Source organism: Dasypus novemcinctus, chromosome 27 (assembly GCF_030445035.2).
Source record: "Dasypus novemcinctus isolate mDasNov1 chromosome 27, mDasNov1.1.hap2, whole genome shotgun sequence".
Classification (NCBI taxonomy): domain Eukaryota; kingdom Metazoa; phylum Chordata; class Mammalia; order Cingulata; family Dasypodidae; genus Dasypus; species Dasypus novemcinctus.
In genome coordinates, this window is record NC_080699.1 from 44124182 (window position 1) to 44142993 (window position 18812).

Consider the following 18812-nt stretch of genomic DNA (forward strand, 5'->3'; position numbering starts at 1 on the left):
CTCTCAGGTCAGAAGCAAATGACACACTCCATATGAACAACCCTTGCCATCCCCAAATGTGCCTGCTCTTTTCTTTTGAGCTTCCATGCATGCTGTTCCCTCTGCCTGAACTGTCCTCCCTCATCTCCCACCTCCACCCAGTTAACTGCTCATCCTACCACAGATCTTGCAACTCTCCCTCCTCTGTGCTCTCTCTCAAAGTCCGCCCTGTAACTGTCTCTGAACTTGACTCTTTCTTGAAGTCTCCTTAAGAGCTGGGTCATGAATTGTATCCACTGCTGTGTCCCCAGAGTTTACAAGATGGTGGACATTCAAAAATACATTTTGCATGGAATATTTACTGGTGGATGTAAAAGAACATTCAAACTACCCAAGTCCTCTGCATCTTCCAACCTGAAATCCTCCCCATGTGTTCCCCACATCCCTCTGCTTCATGGTCACCTGATTTCATCATTTTTCTCTTAAGGGGAAGGAGAGCCACTTAATTACCCCATGTCATTGATGCTGTGCCAGACATTTTCTCACAGAGTATTTCATTTAACCCTTATAATAACCGTGCAAACAGGCACTGTTTTTTGTTGAAGAAAGTGAAGCTCAGAGGTGACTGAATGTGCCCAGGATTGTGCAGCTAATGTGTGGTAGAATAATGAAATATAATAAACCACATTTTCTTAGGGTCTTGTTCCATGCTGATCCCACCCCAACCTACTATGACTTCCACTAGAATCAGCTCTCTTGTGAACAAACCAAGACTGAATGCAACAGAATAGACAATTCCCAAAGAGATCCTACTTTCCCATCATGAGTAGACCCCGCATGAATGCCCAATGTCTGCAGACCCTTGAAACCGACATTCCCAACATGATGCAAAAGGAGTAGGATGCAATGCCCCTGGGAGCTCCTGATCCTGCTCAGCAGGGGACTCTCATCCCTGCACACACCACTGCTGGCATCACAAAGAGGACTCTCTGGATGTACACTGCAGGGTGGTGGGAATGTGGAGAAGCACAGGAAAAATACGATTGGTGTGACCTATGGACTGGATAACAGCAATACTGTAATATTCTTGCATCAATGCCAAAGCTGTACTGTGTTGATAACAGGGGAGTATGGAAAAAGTGTGCCAAATTTATACCATGGACCATGGTTGATGGTAATAGTCGGATGACATTATTTCATAATCTGTAACAAATCTTCCACCACGGTGTGGTGTGTTGACGAAGGAGCATTGTATGGGAATTCTGCACATGTGCATGATTGTTTCATAGGATCACAACGTCTGTAATAAAAATAAGTTTAAAAAAATAATAGAGTGGGTTCAGTAGAAAATACACCAAAGGTAAGATATGTACTCTAGTTAGCAGTAACATTCTGATGATACTCTTTCATAATTTGTAGCCAATGCTTTACAACAATATAAGGTGTTGGTGGGGGGGGCGATGTATGGGAGCTCTATATGATGTTGTGCACTTTTGTTTTGTAAGTTCACAACTTTCACTATACACTTATTGTTCATGTATATTCACGTATGAATGATATACTTCAATAAAAAAATTTTTAAAGGAGGGGCCTCTCAAGAGTTTGCTGGGTGGTGAGGAAAGCTCCATGCCAGGGCCTGATGCCAACCAAGGGCTGCCAGCTTAAGGCTCCTTTTCCTAGACCAGTGCTCTTAAAAGCATTCTGCTCCCCTAGGACCATGGACAGGTCCTTGGAACCAGACTCAGCCCTGGAGGAGTGCATGAGCTTCCTGAGGCAGAGGCGGAAGGGGAAGGGCCATCCCTCAGGGCAGATGAGAACTAAGCATTCAGTCTAGGACAATGCCAATGGCTCTCTTCCAACCACAGCAACCACTGGCTCAGACATCAAAACCACAAAGCATGGGAAGACAGCAGCACAGGAAGCTCCAGGAATCAATCTTTCCTCTAGAACAACTATTAAACGAGCAGGAACTGTCTGAATCAACTATTTCCAAACTCTGGCGTCCAGCAGAGCACTGTGCAGCATCCAGGGAAGAGCAGGAGGACAATGTTGGAACATTGCGGTAAATACCAGAAAATGCTCTCTCTGTGCAGGGTGGCTTCCAGCGCCTGGCACCCATTCCCATGGCAAGCAGCAGTGGGGTCCACCAGCCCCTGGCATAACTTACTGGTGCCAGAAAGGGACATAAAAACCCACTTGCCCAAGATCTGGGGTGGGTATGGGCTGACCACTGATCATGGCTTTTGATTTGTGACTTCGGATCCCTGGGGACCCAGCTATGAAGGCAACCTTTGTTCCATCCTTCCTAGACAAAGGCAGTGGAGGAGACTTATAGGGGGAAAGCGCCTTCAGGGCTGTGAAGAACAGCTGAAGACTGCACTGCCTGGGCAGGTGATGAAAGCGCAGCTTGGTAGAGACAAGGAAGAAGCTCCTGGAACTCGTCCGGGCTTCGTCTCCCCCGGGTGGTTTAGAGCTAGGCAGGAACTCATTGTGGGTCCCTGGACTTGCTCCAGCTGGGGAGGGCGGGCTTGGGAAAGTCCTCTCTGGCGTGCTCCCTGGCCCCCATACCAGAACCTGCCCTCCAAGCAAAAACACCTTGAGACAATGAAAACCATGTAGGAAACAACTGAGGTGGATTGTCCAGGGCAAAGGATTACCTGCTTAAGTCCAGCAGTGGAACACCCAAGAGACTGAGAAGGTCTGTCTCCTGGGAATTAGAGTGGTCACTCAAACACCTGTAGACAGGGGAACTTGTAGGGCCACTCACCAACACAGGCCCAGGATAAGAAACAGACCCAAAAAAAGACAGAAAAGACCCTGCACTTTGCTTTCACTTTGGGAAGGCATTCCTGGTTGGAGAACTGATACTCAAGAAAATCAGTCATACTGCCAGCTAGTTACAAAATCAAGAAACAGACATTTCAGGGAATAAATACCAGAGTTACTTTAAAATATTAAAATGTGCAGTGTGCAACAAAAGATTACAAGACAAAGAAATAGGAAATGATGGCCTATCCAAAGGAAGAGGAAAAACATCAAAAAAATATCACTGAAAAAGAGACCAGACTGTGGACATACTGGACAAAGGCTTTTTAAAAAATAATCCTCAGTATGTTCATGGAGATAAAGGAAAATACAGAGAAAGAACTAAAGGATATCAGGAAAACAATGAATGAATAATATGAGATAAAATTTTTAAAAAGGAACCAATAGAACGAGTAGAGGTGAAGACCAATATAATTGAAATTAAAAATTTCCAGGTAAGTTTCAACAGCAGATTGGTGCTGGTAGAAAAAAGAATATGTGAACTCAGACAAGATAATTGAAATAAGTCAGGCTGAGAAGCAGAAAGAATTGTAAAAAAGCAAAATAGACTAGAAAATCTTCAGGATATCATCAAGCATACCAATGTATGCATTTTGGAGGTCCCAGAAGGAGATGAAAAAGAGAGAGAGGCAAAATGAATAGTCAAAGAAATGACAGAAGATTTCCAAAACTTAGCAAAAGACATGAATATGTTGATCCAAAAAGCCCAGAGAACACCAAACAGAATAAACTTGAAGAAAAATATGCCCCTTCACATACTGATCAAACTGTCAAATGCAAAGGGCAAGGAGAGAGTTCTGAAGGCAGCAAGAGAAAAGCAATGTGTTATCTTCAAGGGAGTCCCAATTAGATTAGGGCCAATTTCTCATCAGAAACCATGGAGGCAAGAAGAAAGTAGGTTAAAATAATTAGAGTGCTGAAAAAAACTATTGCCAATCAAGAATTTCATATTCAGCAAGACTTTCTTGCAAAAACAGAGAGATTAAAACATTTCCAGCTTTAGAAAATAGCTGAGGGAGTGCATCACCACTAAACCTGCCCAACAAGCAATACTAAAGGCATTCTTCAGATGGAAAGGAAAGGACACTAGATAGTAGTTCAAACTGGCACAAAAGATCCATGGTAAAGGTAACCATTTGGGTAATTATAAATGCCAGTATTGTCATTTTTGGTATGTAACTCCACTTCTTACTTCCTATAGGTGCTAAAACGTAAATGCACAATGATAAATCTGTTATTTTAGATATAAAATGTACAAATATACAATTTGTAACAAGCACAAAAAAAGGGATGGAGTATAGGAACAGTGTATGTATATGCTATTGAAGACAAATTGGCATCAAAGCAAGTAGGACTGTTATATATTTAGCATATGAAATTTAAACCCAATTGTAGTCACAAAGAAAATATATGAATAATATCTCATATAGAAATGAGAAGAGACTCAACATGTTACAATACAAAAAATCAAATAAATAAGAAAATAGGCATAAAGGGAAGAACCGAGGGACAAAAAAGGTATAAGACTTACAAAGAATAAATAGCAAATGACAAAAGAAAGTCACTTCTTTAAATTAATAGATGAAATTACCCTATCAGAAGGCAGAGATTGACAAAATGGATTGAAAAAAGAAATTGACCCAACTCTCTTCTGTCTACAAGAAACTCACCTTAACTTCAAAGACTTAAGTAGGTTGAATGTGAAAGGGTGGGAAAAAATACACCATGCAAGTAGTAACCAAAAGAGATATTAGCCTATCCTAATATCAGATAAAATAATTTTTAAGTAAAAAACTGTTATGAGGGACAAAGACAGTCAATTTAACAAAAAGACAAAACAATTATAAATATATATGCACCTAATAGCAAAGCCCTGAAATATATGAAGTAAAAAAGATTTGAAGGGACAAATTGATGGTTCTACAATATTAGTGGGAGACTTTAATACACCACTACCAATAATACATAGATCATCTAGACATAATATCAATAAGGAAATACAAGACTTGGATGACATTCTAAACCAAGCAGACCTAACAGATACATATAGAACACTTCACCCAGCAACAGAATACACAAAACGTCTCGAAGTGATTATGTGTAATTCTCTAGGACAAAACATATCTTTCATAAAAGAAGTCTCAATAAATACAAAACTATTGAAATCATACAATATATTTACTCTGACCACAACTGAATAAAACTAGAAATCAATGACAGAGGGGGAAATGGAAAATTCACAAACGTGGAAAATAAGCAATATATTCTTAAACAACCAATGGGTTAAACAGGAAATCACAATTGAAATTAGGACATTTCTTGAGGTAAATGAAAAAGAAATACAACATGCAAAAATTTATGAGATGCAGCAAAAGCAATGATGAGAGGGAAATTTATAGCTCTAAATGCTTACATTGAAAAAGAAGAAAGATCCCAAACCAGAGACCTAACTTTACAACAAGAGGCTCTACAAAAAGAAGAGCAAACTAAATGCAAGGGAAGCAGAAGGATGGAAATAACAAAAATTAGAGCAGAACTAAATGAAATAAAGAATAAAAAGCAATAGAATCAATAAAACCATAAGTTGGTTCTTTGAAAAGGTCTATGAAATTGACAATTAGCTAGACTGATGAAGAAAAAAAGGAGGACACAAATTTTTAAAGGTCAGAAATGAAAAGGAGAATATTACTACAGACCCCACTGAAATAAAAAGCATGAAAAGTGGATACAATAACAACTGTATGACAACAAATTAGATAACTCAGAAGAAATGGGCAAAGTCCTAGAAGCACACAAACTTCATACATTGACTCAAGAAGAAACAGAAGATCTCCACAGGCCAATAACTAGTAGAGATTGAATCAGTAATCAAAATCCTCCCAATAAAGAAAATTCCAGGATCAGATGACTTCACCGAGAAATTTTACCATATATTCAAAGAAAAAATAATACTAATCATGCTCAAACTCTTCCAAAAATCAAAGAGAAGGGAACACTCCCTAATTCACTCTGTAAGGCCAACATCATCCTCATACCAAAGCCAGACAAAGATATCACAAGAAAAGAAAATGGCAGACCAATATCTCTTATGAACCTAGATGCAAAACTTGTCGATGACAGAATACTACAAACTAAATCCAACAGCACATTAAAAGAATTACATACCAAGATCAAGTTGGATTTATCCCAGTTTTTTGCAAGGGAGGTTCAATATAAGAAAATCAATTCATGAAATATATCACATTAACAGAATGAAAGAGAGGGAAAAAAAAACACATGGCCATCTCAACTGACACGGATAGAGCATTTGACAAAATATAGCACCCATTCTTGATAAAAACACTTAGAAAACCAAGGCTATACTGAAACTTCTTGAACATGATAAAGGCTATACACTTTTTTAAAAACTATAGCTAACATCATACCCAGTGGTGAAAGACTGAAAGCTTTCCCTCTAAGATCAGGAATAAGGCAAGGATGCCCACTGTTACCACTGTTATTCTACAATATAGTAGAAGTTCTAGCCAGAGCAGTTAGGCAAGAAAAAGAAATAAATGGCATCCAAATTGGAAAGGAAGAAGTAAAAGTGTCCCTGTTTGCATTTGACATGACCATATACAGAGAGAATCCCAAAAAATATAACAAAGTTCCTAGAGCTAATGAACAAATTCAGCAAAGAAACTCAATACAAGATCTACATAAAAAAATCAGTAACATTTTACTGTGTAACATTTTACAGTGTATACATTGATAATGAACAATTGGAAGAAGAAATCAAGAAAAAATTCCATTTATAATACCAGCTAAAAAAATAAAATATCTAAGAATGAATGTAACCAAAGATATAAAAGACTTGTACATAGAAAATTACAAACATTGGTAAAAGAAAACCTAAATAAATAAATAGAAAGACATTCCATGTTCCTGGAATGGCAGACAAACATTGTTAAGATGTCAGTTCTACCCTAAACAATTTACAGATCCAATGCAATACCAATCAAAATTACAACCATCTTCTTTGCAGAAATAGAAAAGCGAATCACTAAATTTATATGGAAGACTGCCTGGGTATATACCCAGAAGGACTGAAAGCAGGGACATGAACAGATATATGCTCACCAATGTTCATAGCGGCATTATTCACTATTGTCAAAAGCTGGAAGCAACCCAAAGGTCTATCAACAGATGAATGGATAAGCAAAATGTGGTATATATTATACATACAATAGAATATTATTGAGCTGTAAGAAGGAATGAAGTATTGACATACACAATATGGATGGATCTCAAAGACCTTATGTTACATGAGGTAAGCCAGTCACTAAGGACAAATATTACATGACCTTACTGATATAACCTAAGCATATAAGCAGACTCACAGAGCTAGAGTCTAGAAGACAGGTTACCAGGAGACAGAAAGGGAGTAGAGTGTGGTAAGATGATGCTCAAAATGGGCAGAACCTATGATAAGGTGGAAGGGAGTGATTTGGCTGTGGATGGGGGTGATGGTGGTACAGGGATGTGAGTGGGGTTGATTGTGCTGGAATGAGAGTAAGCAGGGTGGGAGAGAGGTGGGTTGGACTATCCATGGAACTGGGGCGAGGGCTGGTGGAAGGAACAGGTAAACTCTGGGGATTTGTAGGTCTGTGTTAAAACTACAATGGTGGGTATGTTCTTTCAGCAAATACGGCAGCGGAGGGTCAGTGGTGCAAGGTATGGTTGGTGGGGATATATGTGAGAAAGGGAGCACCTGGGGCATGCTTCTATGGACTATGAATATGTTCATCCTGTCATAAAGGTGTTATCTCAGTGGGTAGAGACCCATACAATAAAAAAGAAATATTAAACTCCCATCCTGGAGAGTCCTGCTACATTCTCAAATAGAGAGGCAAAAATCTCTCACGTACACAGGCAGTGCCTGATAAAAGAAAACAGACCAGTATGTCAAGCCCTCAATATTAATGCAGGTAACTATAAATCATTACTCTTGAAAAACTGACACTTAGTGGTTATCATAGACAACCCCAGGAAATTGGCACCCCATCATTGGGCCTTATCTTTGAATGTCTCTCTTGGATAGCCTATTTTCCCAATGTATCAGAGTTAGACTCATTTGTAGTTTTCCTACACATGGCTCTTCTGCCCCTTTTATTTGAACCTATAATTAGCACTTTCTTGTTAAATCTATGTCCCAGAGACTTAATTCTTCTGGCTGTTCATATTCTGGTTGAGCCCTGAATCTCAGGAGAGCCGCCAACACCCACTCTCCAGTTCATCAGACCCAGGACACCCAACAAAAGGATGACTATGAACAACGCCCATCCCAAAAAAACAGAGTATCTACAACTGCAAGCAAGAGAGCTCCACCCATCTACCCCAAGGGATCTAAACCCCCTCTCAACATGAAGCAGAGGGAAGTGGATGTGGCTCAAGCAACTGAATTCCCACCTACCATGTGGGCACTTGGTTCCCAGTGCCTCCTAGAGAAGACAAGCAAGACAGCAAGCTGGCGTGATGGGCAGGCATGGCAAACTGATGAAACAAGGAGACACAAAGAGGAAAGACAACTAGAGACACAACAAAGCGGGGAGTTAAGATAGTTCAAGCAATTGAGTGCCTCTCTCCCACATGGGAGGTCCCAGGTTCGGTTCCCAGTGCCACCTAAAGCAAAGATGAGCAGACAACAAATGGAGGCAGAGAGCAGACAATGAGCACAAACAAGGTGTGTGTGTGGGCGGGGAGGGAAGAATAAATAAAATAAATCTTTAAAAGAAAAAATATGAAGCAGAGTGAGCATCTCTATCCCCAAATCCTCAAGATTAAGGAATGAACACACCTAAGGGGGGAATACAACTATGGACCAAAGTAGACTTATTCTAGTAATGGAAGAACTTGTAACACTGATATAAAGACAGTGGTCACCAAAGATTCTGAGGGGAGGGAAAGGGAAGAACAGATGTAACACTGGGCATTTTGGGGACATCGGAATTGTTCTGCATGACATTGAAATGACGGATACAGGCCATTACACATGTTATCAAAACCTATAAAATTGTGCAGTGCAAAGTTTAAACCATAATGTAAACTATAGTGCTTGGTTAGTATTTGCTCATCAATTGTAACAAATATACCACACTAATGAAAGATGTTGTTAATGGGGAAAGTGTGTGTGGGGGGAGGGGGGTATGGGAACCCCCTATATTTACAATATAACTTTTATGTAATCTAAAACTTCTTTAAAAATAAAGAACAAAAGTGAAAAAGAAAAAAAATTACATGGAAGGGTAAGGGGCCCTAAATAACCAAAGCCACCTTGACAAAGAAGAACAAAGTTGGAGGGCTCACAATCCCTGATCTTAAAACTCATTACACAGTAAAGCCTAGAGGAGAAAACAAGAAGAGAAGACAAAAAGAAACAGACACAGAAGATCACACAGTGAATGGACACAGTAAAACAGTAGGGTGGGGTGGGGGAAGGGGAAAAAAAAACTTATTACAAAGCCACAATAATCAAACCAGCATGGTACTGGCACAAGGACAGACTGAAAGACCAACAGAATTGCACTGAGGATTCAGATATCAACCCTCACATTTATGTCCAACTGATTTTTGACATGGGATCAAAGACCACTCAATTGGAAAAGAATAGTCTCTTCAACAAACAGTGCTGAGAAAACTGAGCCTTCAATTGTGAAAGATGAGAAGGACCTCTACCTCACACCGTATAAAAAAAAATCAACTCAGAATGAACCAAAGACCTAAATATAAGAACCAGAACGATCAAACCCCCAAAAGAAAATTATGAAACATCTTTAGGACCTTGTGTTAAGCAATGTCTTAGGTTTTACACACAAAGCATAAGCAACAAAAAATAAAAAATGGCACTCCATCAAAATTTAAAATTTCTGTGCATCAAAGGACTTTATTATGAAAGTGAAAAGGCAACCTACATAATGGGACAAAATATTTGGAAACCACATATCTGATAAGGGTTTAATATACAGAATATATAAATCTATCTTTCAACTCAACAATAAAAGACAAACAACCCAACTAAAATATGGACAAAAGACTTGAATAGACATTTATCCAAAGAAGAGGCACAAATAGCCAAACAGCACATGAAAAGATGCTCCACATTATTAGCCATTAGAGAAATGCAAATCAAAACTACAATGAGATCATTTCACACCCACTAGAATGGCTACTACAAAAAAAAAAACCAAAAAACTAAAAGTGCTCAAGAGGGAGAATGTGGAAAAATAGGAACATTCACTCATTGTATGTATGTAAAATGGTGCAGCCACTGTGCAAGGCAGTTTGGCAGAAAGTCAAATATAGAATTGCTATATGACCCAGTAACCCCACTTCTAGGTATATACCTGAAGAACTGAAAACAGAGTTTCAAACAGATACTGCACACCATGTTGATAGCGTCATTATTCACAGTCACCAGAAGATGTAAGCAACCCAAGTGTCCATCAACACATGAATGCAAACAAAATGTGGTCCATGTACACAATGGAATATTATTCTGTCATAAAAAGGAATGAAAGCATGAAACATGCAAAAACACAGATGAATCCTGAAGACGTCATGTGTCCAGGCAGAAAAGGACAAATATTGTGTGATATCACCGATATGAAATAATTAGAATAAACAAACTCATTGAGTCAGAATCTAGAATACTGGCCACCAGGGAAAGGGTGGGGGTAGGAAATCAAGAGTTAAGTCTTAAAATGTACACAGTTTCTACTTGGGATAATGGAGAGTTCTGGTGATGGATGGTGGTGATGGCAGCACAACCTTGTGAATGTAATTTACAGCGCTGAATGACATATTGGGTTGAAAGGGTGATAGGTTGTACATGTTACTAGTGAAAAAAAATTGAAATCCTTGAAACTACACAACATAATGAACTCTAAGTTAAACTCTGGACTACAGTAATAGTACAATTATAAAAACATGCTTTCATCATTTGTAACAAATGCACCACACCAATGCCAGGTGTTCATAGTAGGGTGGTGTATGGGAATCTTAGATTTCATGATGATTGTTCTTTAAACCCAGATCTTCTCTATGTAACTAAAAAAGCACAAGAACTTGGAGCTCTGTGTGACACATCCAAAGCGTATAGAGTGGGGAGATCTTGATAACTAGCAGCGTATCCAGAACACACCTGTGATTCAATAGCTTTTGTCATAAATCGAGTAAAGAAGGATAAGGGTCCTGGTCAAAAGAAAAGAAAAACTCAGCCTCCACTCACCTTTGCTGGGTCTTGGTGAGCACAGGCTCCCCGACGCCAAGGCCACCTTCCAGAGCGACCCAGGCCCAGCCACGGCCCACAGCCACGCGGGGACTTCAGCCGCTCAGCCAGAGCCTGCGCGGAGGCTCCCTGCCCTGACCCAGGATGTGACGCATCTGCACACATCAACGTTCATTCTACCCACAACGTAAATACCTGACGACCATGAACGTCCTTCTCCCCAGGACTCTCCCACATGGTCTCCGACTGCGGGCTCCATCTGAGTGGGGCCTGCACCTGGGCTTGCTCTCACTGCCTTCCCATCCTCCAGGGCAGCTGCCCTCATCAACACTCCAAGGCATAGAGTGAAAAAGGAACCAAAATATTAACCAGAAAAGACTCTCCTGCAGGGAAGGCATTTCCTGGGCTCACAGGTCTTCCGTGGCTGGGCAATGACACCAGCAGGTATTCCTTTTGCTTGCACAAAGCCTCTGCCTTCCTGGTTTCAACTTCCTGCCTTCCCTACAAGGAACTCTGACACCAGCATTCCCGGGGTGCTGCTCAGATCACCACCGCTGGCCCCAGAGGCATCAGGCAAGTGGCTTGGGGGAGCAGGGGAGCAGAGGCAGTGCACGGGGGCCATGCCTTGCAGAGACTCCTCTCTGCAGCAGGGATTTGGAGAAGGGATGGGCGCAGCAGGGAGTAAAGGCTTCCACAGGTGGCATAGGGCAGGACCTCAGAAAGCGCCTCGGTGACCCTGGGGGACCCCTGCGTACGCACCGTTGATGGTGAGGTGCACCCAGCTGCCGTTGTGAAAGGTGTCATACTGCTGGTCCAGCATGAGCACTTTGCACTCGTACCAGCCCTGGTCCTCCGAGCGAACCTGCTCCAGCCGCAGAGATGCTTTGTCATGAAGACTCGCCCGGCCTGGGGAGACAGAGCGAAGAAAAGCCCCAGGTGCCATCAGGCAGGCGGGCTGCCGTCATTCCCCGCCACAGCCAAAGATGGGGTCCAAGCACGGCCTTCGGACCACCTCCCCCTGCGGTGACCTCCAGCGGCAGGGGTGCAAGGGAAAAGGCGGCCGCTCGGCTGCTGTCCCTCCCCAGCCCCTCTGACCTGGCTGGCCCCTCCCCAGCCTGCAACTGCAGCTCCACTTGTCTGCTGCTGAGAAAGGCCTCAGGTCCCTGAAACACTCCCCTGCTTTTGGAGACCTTCAGGATAAAGGAAAGGCAGGGAGGAGGCAGAGCTGAGAAGAGACGGGAGAGAGAGGGAGAGAGGGAGGAGCCAAAGAGGATAAAGCCACTGCAGGTGAACACTGCCCCCACCCCAAGACCCCACGCACATGTCTGGCTCTGTCTGGCTTCTCCATGGCCAGGGCACAAGGAAGGAAGGCAGGTCAGGCACCAGTATGCTCGGTCCCTCCCAGTCCTACTGCCGCTCTCAGCACTAACTCCAGAAGAAGGGGCTGCAGAGCCTGTACCCCAAGACCGAGGAAAAGACTGGCAGACAGAGTGCAGCCCCCAGAGCTGCCCTGCCATACCGTCATCCCCGCCCCCTTAGGAGGCCGTCTTTGTCTCACCCGTGGCAGCGGGAGCGGACAGTTTCGGTGTGAGACAAGCCCAATGGGGGGCAGCCCCCTTCCTCCACACCAGAGGTACATGGACACCCCCGGGCCCCTCACCCCCTCGCCCACCACCTCAGTCCACCCCTCACCCCAGCCAGGATCACTCTCTCGCTTTCCTCTTTGACTTGGCCCTGGCAATCCACCGAAAAACCAGACTATCAAAATTAACCAGGGCCAAAAAGAGAGCGCGATGCAGGGGTGGAGCGGCGGAAGGGAGGCATTCCGGGGGAAATGCAAGTCAGCGCTCGGAAGCCACGAGGAAAGATAAGAGCGGTGTCCTGCCTGCTTCCTCCACCTCTAAACCCCAGCACGCGCGCACTCGCCCCGCCGCCCTCTTCTCCGCAGGCCGCAGGCGGCGGCTGTGAGTCACACAGTGAGGGCACCGGTGCCAGGAGTAATTGCAGAGTAAGAGGCGAACAGGCCAGGAGGCGGCCAGGAGGCCAGGGACAGACAAACAGGGTGGGGAAGGAGGACGGAAGTGAGGCCCCAAGGCGGAAGGAGTGGGCGCACCCAGACGGAGCAGCCTGCGCCCCACCTGGCAGAGGTGTGCCCCATCCAGCGCCGGGCTCTCCTCCCGGGAAGCCCGTCTCCAGCCTCCTCCTCCCCTCCCGTGGCCCTCCCTCCAGCCCTGGGCTGCGCTGTTTGGAAAGGCTCCAGGACTGCGTTAGCTTCTAGCCCCTCTCCTCCCACCGCTTCATGAAAACCCCCCAGAGTCAAGAGAATGGAAGGAAAGAGGCAGCGGCTGGGAGAAACGGAGGTCACAGACCAGTCAGGAAAAGATAAGAAGCTCCAGAGGTGCAGGAGCAGGTGCAGGAGCAGGGCGGCCGCAGAGCTGGGACCGTCGGAAGGTCGCGCCGACAGCGAGGGGTGCGCGCACCGAGCCCCGCAAGGGCGGCGGCCGAGCCTTCCTCACCTGCATACTCGGGGTCCACGTGGGGCGGGTAGTAGCCAAACTTGATGAAGATGGGGATGGGGACCCCGAACTTGAACCACTCCACGACGTAGGGCGGGGGCTGTCCAGTCACCGGGTGGATCACGTCGCATCGCAGCACCACGCTCTCGCCAGCGCGCGCGGTCACAAACTCGGGCTCCTCTCGCAGGCCATGAGCACCTGGCGGGGGGGTGGAGACGGTGGGGCAGAGGGGGGACAGTGAGGGGTCCTCCCCAGCCCCAGGCCCCTTCCAGAGGAAAGGCTCCCGCCCTGCGCCCCCAGCTCCTCCCGTTGGCCTGGGCGCCCGCCTCCTCCTCCACGAAGAGGCGCTCGCTGCACCCCCCAGAAAACACCCCCTTCTCCAGCCCTGCCTCTGTCCCCTGGGGGCCCCCAGGCGTCCATACCCCTGAGGAGGAGAAAGTGAGGCGGTTCTTTTCCATCTCCCCTCCCAACCCCAAAGCCCGGCTGTGTAGCCGTGCCCTCCTCCTGCAGCCCCCGAGCTCGAGGAGTCTGCGGAGCCCGAGAAGGCGTGGGCGGAGCCTTCCCGGGAGAACCTCGTCCTGCCCCCGCGCAGCAGACTGCAAACACGGCGCATCCTTCCCGCACCAGGACGCTTCCTGCAGGCCTGGGAACCGAGAGGGGGGAGCCCGCCACCCTTCGGCGCCCCACCCCCAGCCCGGCCTGATGCGAGCAGCGCAGAACGAGAGTACTCCGCGAAGGAGCAGGGAATCCCTGACAAGCCGGCGGCGGCTGCCCGTGGCAGCGCCAGGGAAACCGCAAGCGCCCGAGCGCCTCGGGGCCCCTCCTCCGCCGCACCGTGCCCGCGGCCCGGAGCGCAGGGCTGGAGGGCCAGGGGCCGCGGGCCCCCCACCTGCCAAGGCCCAGCCAGAGGCTCCAGCAGCCCCGGAACTCCCCGAGGCTGGGGCCGGGAGGGGGACCCCTGGGCCGATCTCGGCCTCACCCCAGACAGAGGACTACCTCGGCGAACAGCTGGACGGGGCCCCCCGGCTGGCCGGCAGGGCGCGGGCAGAGAACCCGCCGCGGCACGCCCTGCCCCCACTCCCCTCCAGCCGCGCACCCTGCCCCCAGCCGTCCTTCCGCCAGCCCCTCCTCCCACCCCAGGCCCCTGCGCCCAGGCGGGCCCACAAGGTCACCTTGTCCAGCTTCCTTCCCAGTGGGAGAGCCAGCCTGGAGAAGCGCCTTTCCCTCCAGCCTTCCCCCACCCGCACACCCCCCTCGGCCACGCACCTCCCGGTCCCCTCCCGGCTGGTGTGGGCACCCGGGCATCCGGGCAGCACCTAGGACAGCAGCCGCCGCGGCCGGGTCCCTCGGCCTGCAGCGCACCGCACCCCTCCCAGAGATGACGTCCCCGGTGGGAGCCCTGTCTCTCTGTGTCCGTGCTCGCGGGGTGTCCGTGCCCACGGGGTGTCAGTGGCCACCCGGCCGCCTCTCGTTTGACCCCGTGTATTTCTGATCCTGACCATTTCTTTCTGCCTCCAATCTCTGGCTACCTGCGTCTGCCTCTCCCCCCACTCAGTGTCTCTCTCTGCCTCTCCCCCCCCCCCCACTCAGTGTTTCCCTCTCTGCCTCTCCCCCACTCAGTGTCTCTCTCTGCCTCTCCCCCACTCAGTGTCTCTCTCTGCCTCTCCCCCACTTGGTGTCTCTGCCTCTCCCCCCCACTCAGTGTTTCCCTCTCTGCCTCTCCCCCACTCAGTGTCTCCCTCTCTGCCTCTCCCCCCACTCAGTGTCTCTCTTTGCCTCTCCCCCACTCAGTGTCTCCCTCTCTGCCTTTCCCCCACTCAGTGTCTCTGACTCTCCTCCCACTCAGTGTCTCCCTCTCTGCCTCTCCCCCTACTCAGTGTCTCCCTCTCTGCCTTTCCCCCACTCAGTGTCTCTGACTCTCCCCCCACTCAGTGTTTCCCTCTCTGCCTCTCCCCCACGCAGTGTCTCTCTCTGCCTCTCCCCCATTCAGTGTCTCTCTCTGCCTCTCCCCCAACATGGTGTCTCTGCCTCCCCCCTGACTCAGTGTTTCCCTCTCCGCCTCTCCCCCACTCAGTGTCTCTCTCTGCCTCTCCCCCCACTCAGTGTCTCCCTCTCTGCCTCTCCCCCACTCAGTGTCTCCCTCTGCCTCTCCTCCACTCAGTGTCTCTGACTCTCCCCCCACTCAGTGTTTCCCTCTCTGCCTCTCCCCCCACTCAGTGTCTCTCTCTGCCTCTCCCCCACTCAGTGTCTCTCTCTGCCTCTCCCCCATTCAGTGTCTCTCTCTGCCTCTCCCCCCCACTCAGTGTTTCCCTCTCTGCCTCTCCCCCACTCAGTGTCTCTCTCTGCCTCTCCCCCCACTCAGTGTCTCCCTCTCTGCCTCTCCCCCCACTCAGTGTCTCCCTCTCTGCCTCTCCCCCACTCAGTGTCTCTCTTTGCCTCTCCCCCACTCAGTGTCTCTCTCTGCCTCTCCCCCCACTCAGTGTCTCCCTCTCTGCCCCCCACTCAATGTCTCTGCCTCTCCCCCCCTCAATGTCTCTGCCTCTCCCCCCCCACTCAGTGTTTCCCTCTCTGCCTCTCCCCCACTCAGTGCCTCTCCTTCTCCCTTTCTGCCCCTCCCCCATCTCCCCTCCCCCCACTCTGTCTCCCTCTCTCCCTCTTCTCTCTTGCTCTCTTGCTCTCTTCTAGTCTCTTTCAATGTCCATCTCCCCCCTTCCTTCCTCCATCTCTCTGCTCCTCCCCCTCTCTCCCCCTGCTCTGCCTCTCTGTCTCTCTCCCTCTCTGGCTCTCATCATCGTGTCTCCCCATCTCTGTCTCGAGCTCCCACTCTTCAGGCATCCTGTCTCCTTGCCAGTCTCTGTCAGCCTTTGGGGGGGGGCACTATGCATGGCGACCTGCCTGCCTGCGCAGAGGGAGGGAGCCCTGCTTTCCCGCACGGGGACAGGCCACCACCTCGGCACGCATGTCTGTGTGCTGTGTGTCTATGAGTGTGTGTCTCTCCGGGTCTGCAGGAAGCCGTCTGTGTGTCTGTGTCTCTGGCTCTCCCCCTCCCCCCTCCCTCCCTCCCTCTCCTTCCCTGCAAGTTGCAAAAGGAGGAGGAGGCAAGCCCTTCAAGAAGCTGATTGGCTACTGGTGACATCACTGTTTTCTAGAGAAAGAGCTAAGATCACAGAGTATTTTTGGAGGAGAGCAGAGTATGGTACTCACCTGCCTGAGGCCCCAGCAGGTTTCCCAAGTCCCACCACCACCTCCCTTCAGGCTAAGTTTGAATCCCAGGCCCTGGAGGAAAGCATGGAGAGGGCCCAGGGCAGCCTCCCCTTCCCCACAACCCCAGGGGCCGCTAGGTAGGCACCAGGCTGCCTCCTGGCCCCCTCCCAGCATCCGGGAGCACAAAGGCTGCTGCCGGCCCAGGAGGAGGGGGCAAGCCGCAGGGGCCCTGAGGGAACAGGAGAAGGGCGGGTGCACAGACAGCACCCTGCACAAGAATGTGTGTGAGCGTGTGTGCATGTCTGCAGCACACTCGTGAGGGAACCAAGAGAGAAAACGCAGGAGCCTGGGGACAAAGGAGGTGCCAGGTTACCTGGGAAGCAGAGGAGGCAGGGCGGAGGGTGGCCCCTTCCGGGGCTCTCCCCTAGGGCCTGGGGCCGGGTAAGGAGGCCTGGGAGAAACAGCCAGGCACTGCTGGGCTGCTGGCAGTGAGGTTCTGGCCTGGAGGCCAGGGCTGGGGGGGCAGTGCCAGGAGACGGGCCGGCAAGAAGGGTGGCCTGGCAGTGACAGGTGACATGGTTCCACCAGCTGGCTGCTCATTTGCACCTCTCTGCCTCATTCTCACTGCATGGGCAATAAGCAGCAGCGTTCACACCTTCCCCGGCAACGGGGAAGGCTCCAAGGGTCTCCAGCCCCTGCGCTGCGCTCGGAGCACCCAACCCCGGGACCACCTCCCAGGCAGGCAAGCGCCCACCTGCATGTCTTCTCAAGGGCCCTTCCAGGCAGGGCAAAGCAGCTCCAGAGAGGGCACAGGGCGAGGGACACATCCCCCCGATGGCAAACGGGACGGAACGAGACGGAGTTTCCCAAAAAGAGAGCAGGCAGGGGGGGCCCACGGCCCAGCCCCTCCTGGCTTCCTGAATCCTAAAATATTTATCAGTTTTTCCTCATCTCCTCACGGCACACACACATGGACACACACACGGCATGTTCTCCCACTCCGTCACCCACAGGCACTTCTCCCCGAGCCCAATCCTTTCCGAGCCAAAGTATGTCGAATAAAACACTTCCTCCAGAAAAGCTCAACACACACACACACAAGTCACTCCCCTCCCCAAATAAGCTGAGTGCAGTAGGCAGGCTGGCAGTAAAGGGGGCTTGGTGGCAGAGAGACGGAGGGATCACACCCATGAGGATGCCAGAGCCACTCAGAGCAGCTGAAGGATTCAGGAAACCAGTGGGGAGGCAAGGGAGGCAGCAAAGAGCATGAGCCAAGCCGGCCTTGGGGGAGCCAGCCGAGAGAGACGGGCAGGGCAGGGAGCAGCAGGCAGAGAAAGGCGTGGAGGACAGGACTCCGGGGACACAGGGACACAGACTTCCGAAGTCCCCATTACCAGGAGGGGAAGACAGAGTCAAGGCTGGGCCAGGGCAGGAGGGGCAGGAAGGAAGGAGTTGGGGGGAGAAGATGCCTAGTGACCTGGGGGTGGTGGGAGGGGAAAACACCCCCAGACACTCCGTCCACCACACAAGCCTGCGGCAGCCCAAGAGAAATCTGCTGAACTTGTCCCTCCAAGGCTGCCAGGTGTTGGCAGGCAGGGGTGGGGGGGGCCGTAGGAAAAAGGCCACAAGAAGCTGTGGTTTCCCACGTGCTTTTCAGAGCAGGCAGGAAACAGTCAATCGGCAGCTTGGGGATCTGCCCAGCCCGCTCTGGAGCTGGTCCACCCTGGAAGGGGAGGCGGCCCCTGCCGGCCAGCTGACCTTTTGGGGAGGCCACAGGGCACGGCGCTCCAGCTCCCAGGGCCAGGTGGCGCCCAGTGGGCAGCCGAGTGAGGGCTGCCACTGCACGCCTGTGGGCACAGAGCCCGCATCCCACTGCCGCCTGCGGGCACAGAGCCCGCATGCCACACGCCGAGCCTGGGGCTCTTCCCGGGAAAGGGCTGGGCGGGGAGGGGCCATGCCGGGAAACTCAGGCTCCACAGGAGCACACAGGAAACCTGGGCTGCTGGGCAGACCTAGCACAC

General features: G+C 49.4%; 1 protein-coding gene across 1 annotated transcript in view; it reads right to left on the reverse strand.

Annotated features, from left to right (window-relative positions):
- IGSF9B (immunoglobulin superfamily member 9B) overlaps positions 1-18812 on the reverse strand; it is a 70937-nt gene that overhangs the window by 46198 nt on the left and 5927 nt on the right. The window contains 2 exon segments of the mRNA XM_058289493.1: positions 11831-11977; positions 13588-13785. Of these exon segments, the coding sequence (XP_058145476.1) occupies positions 11831-11977; positions 13588-13785 (345 nt within the window).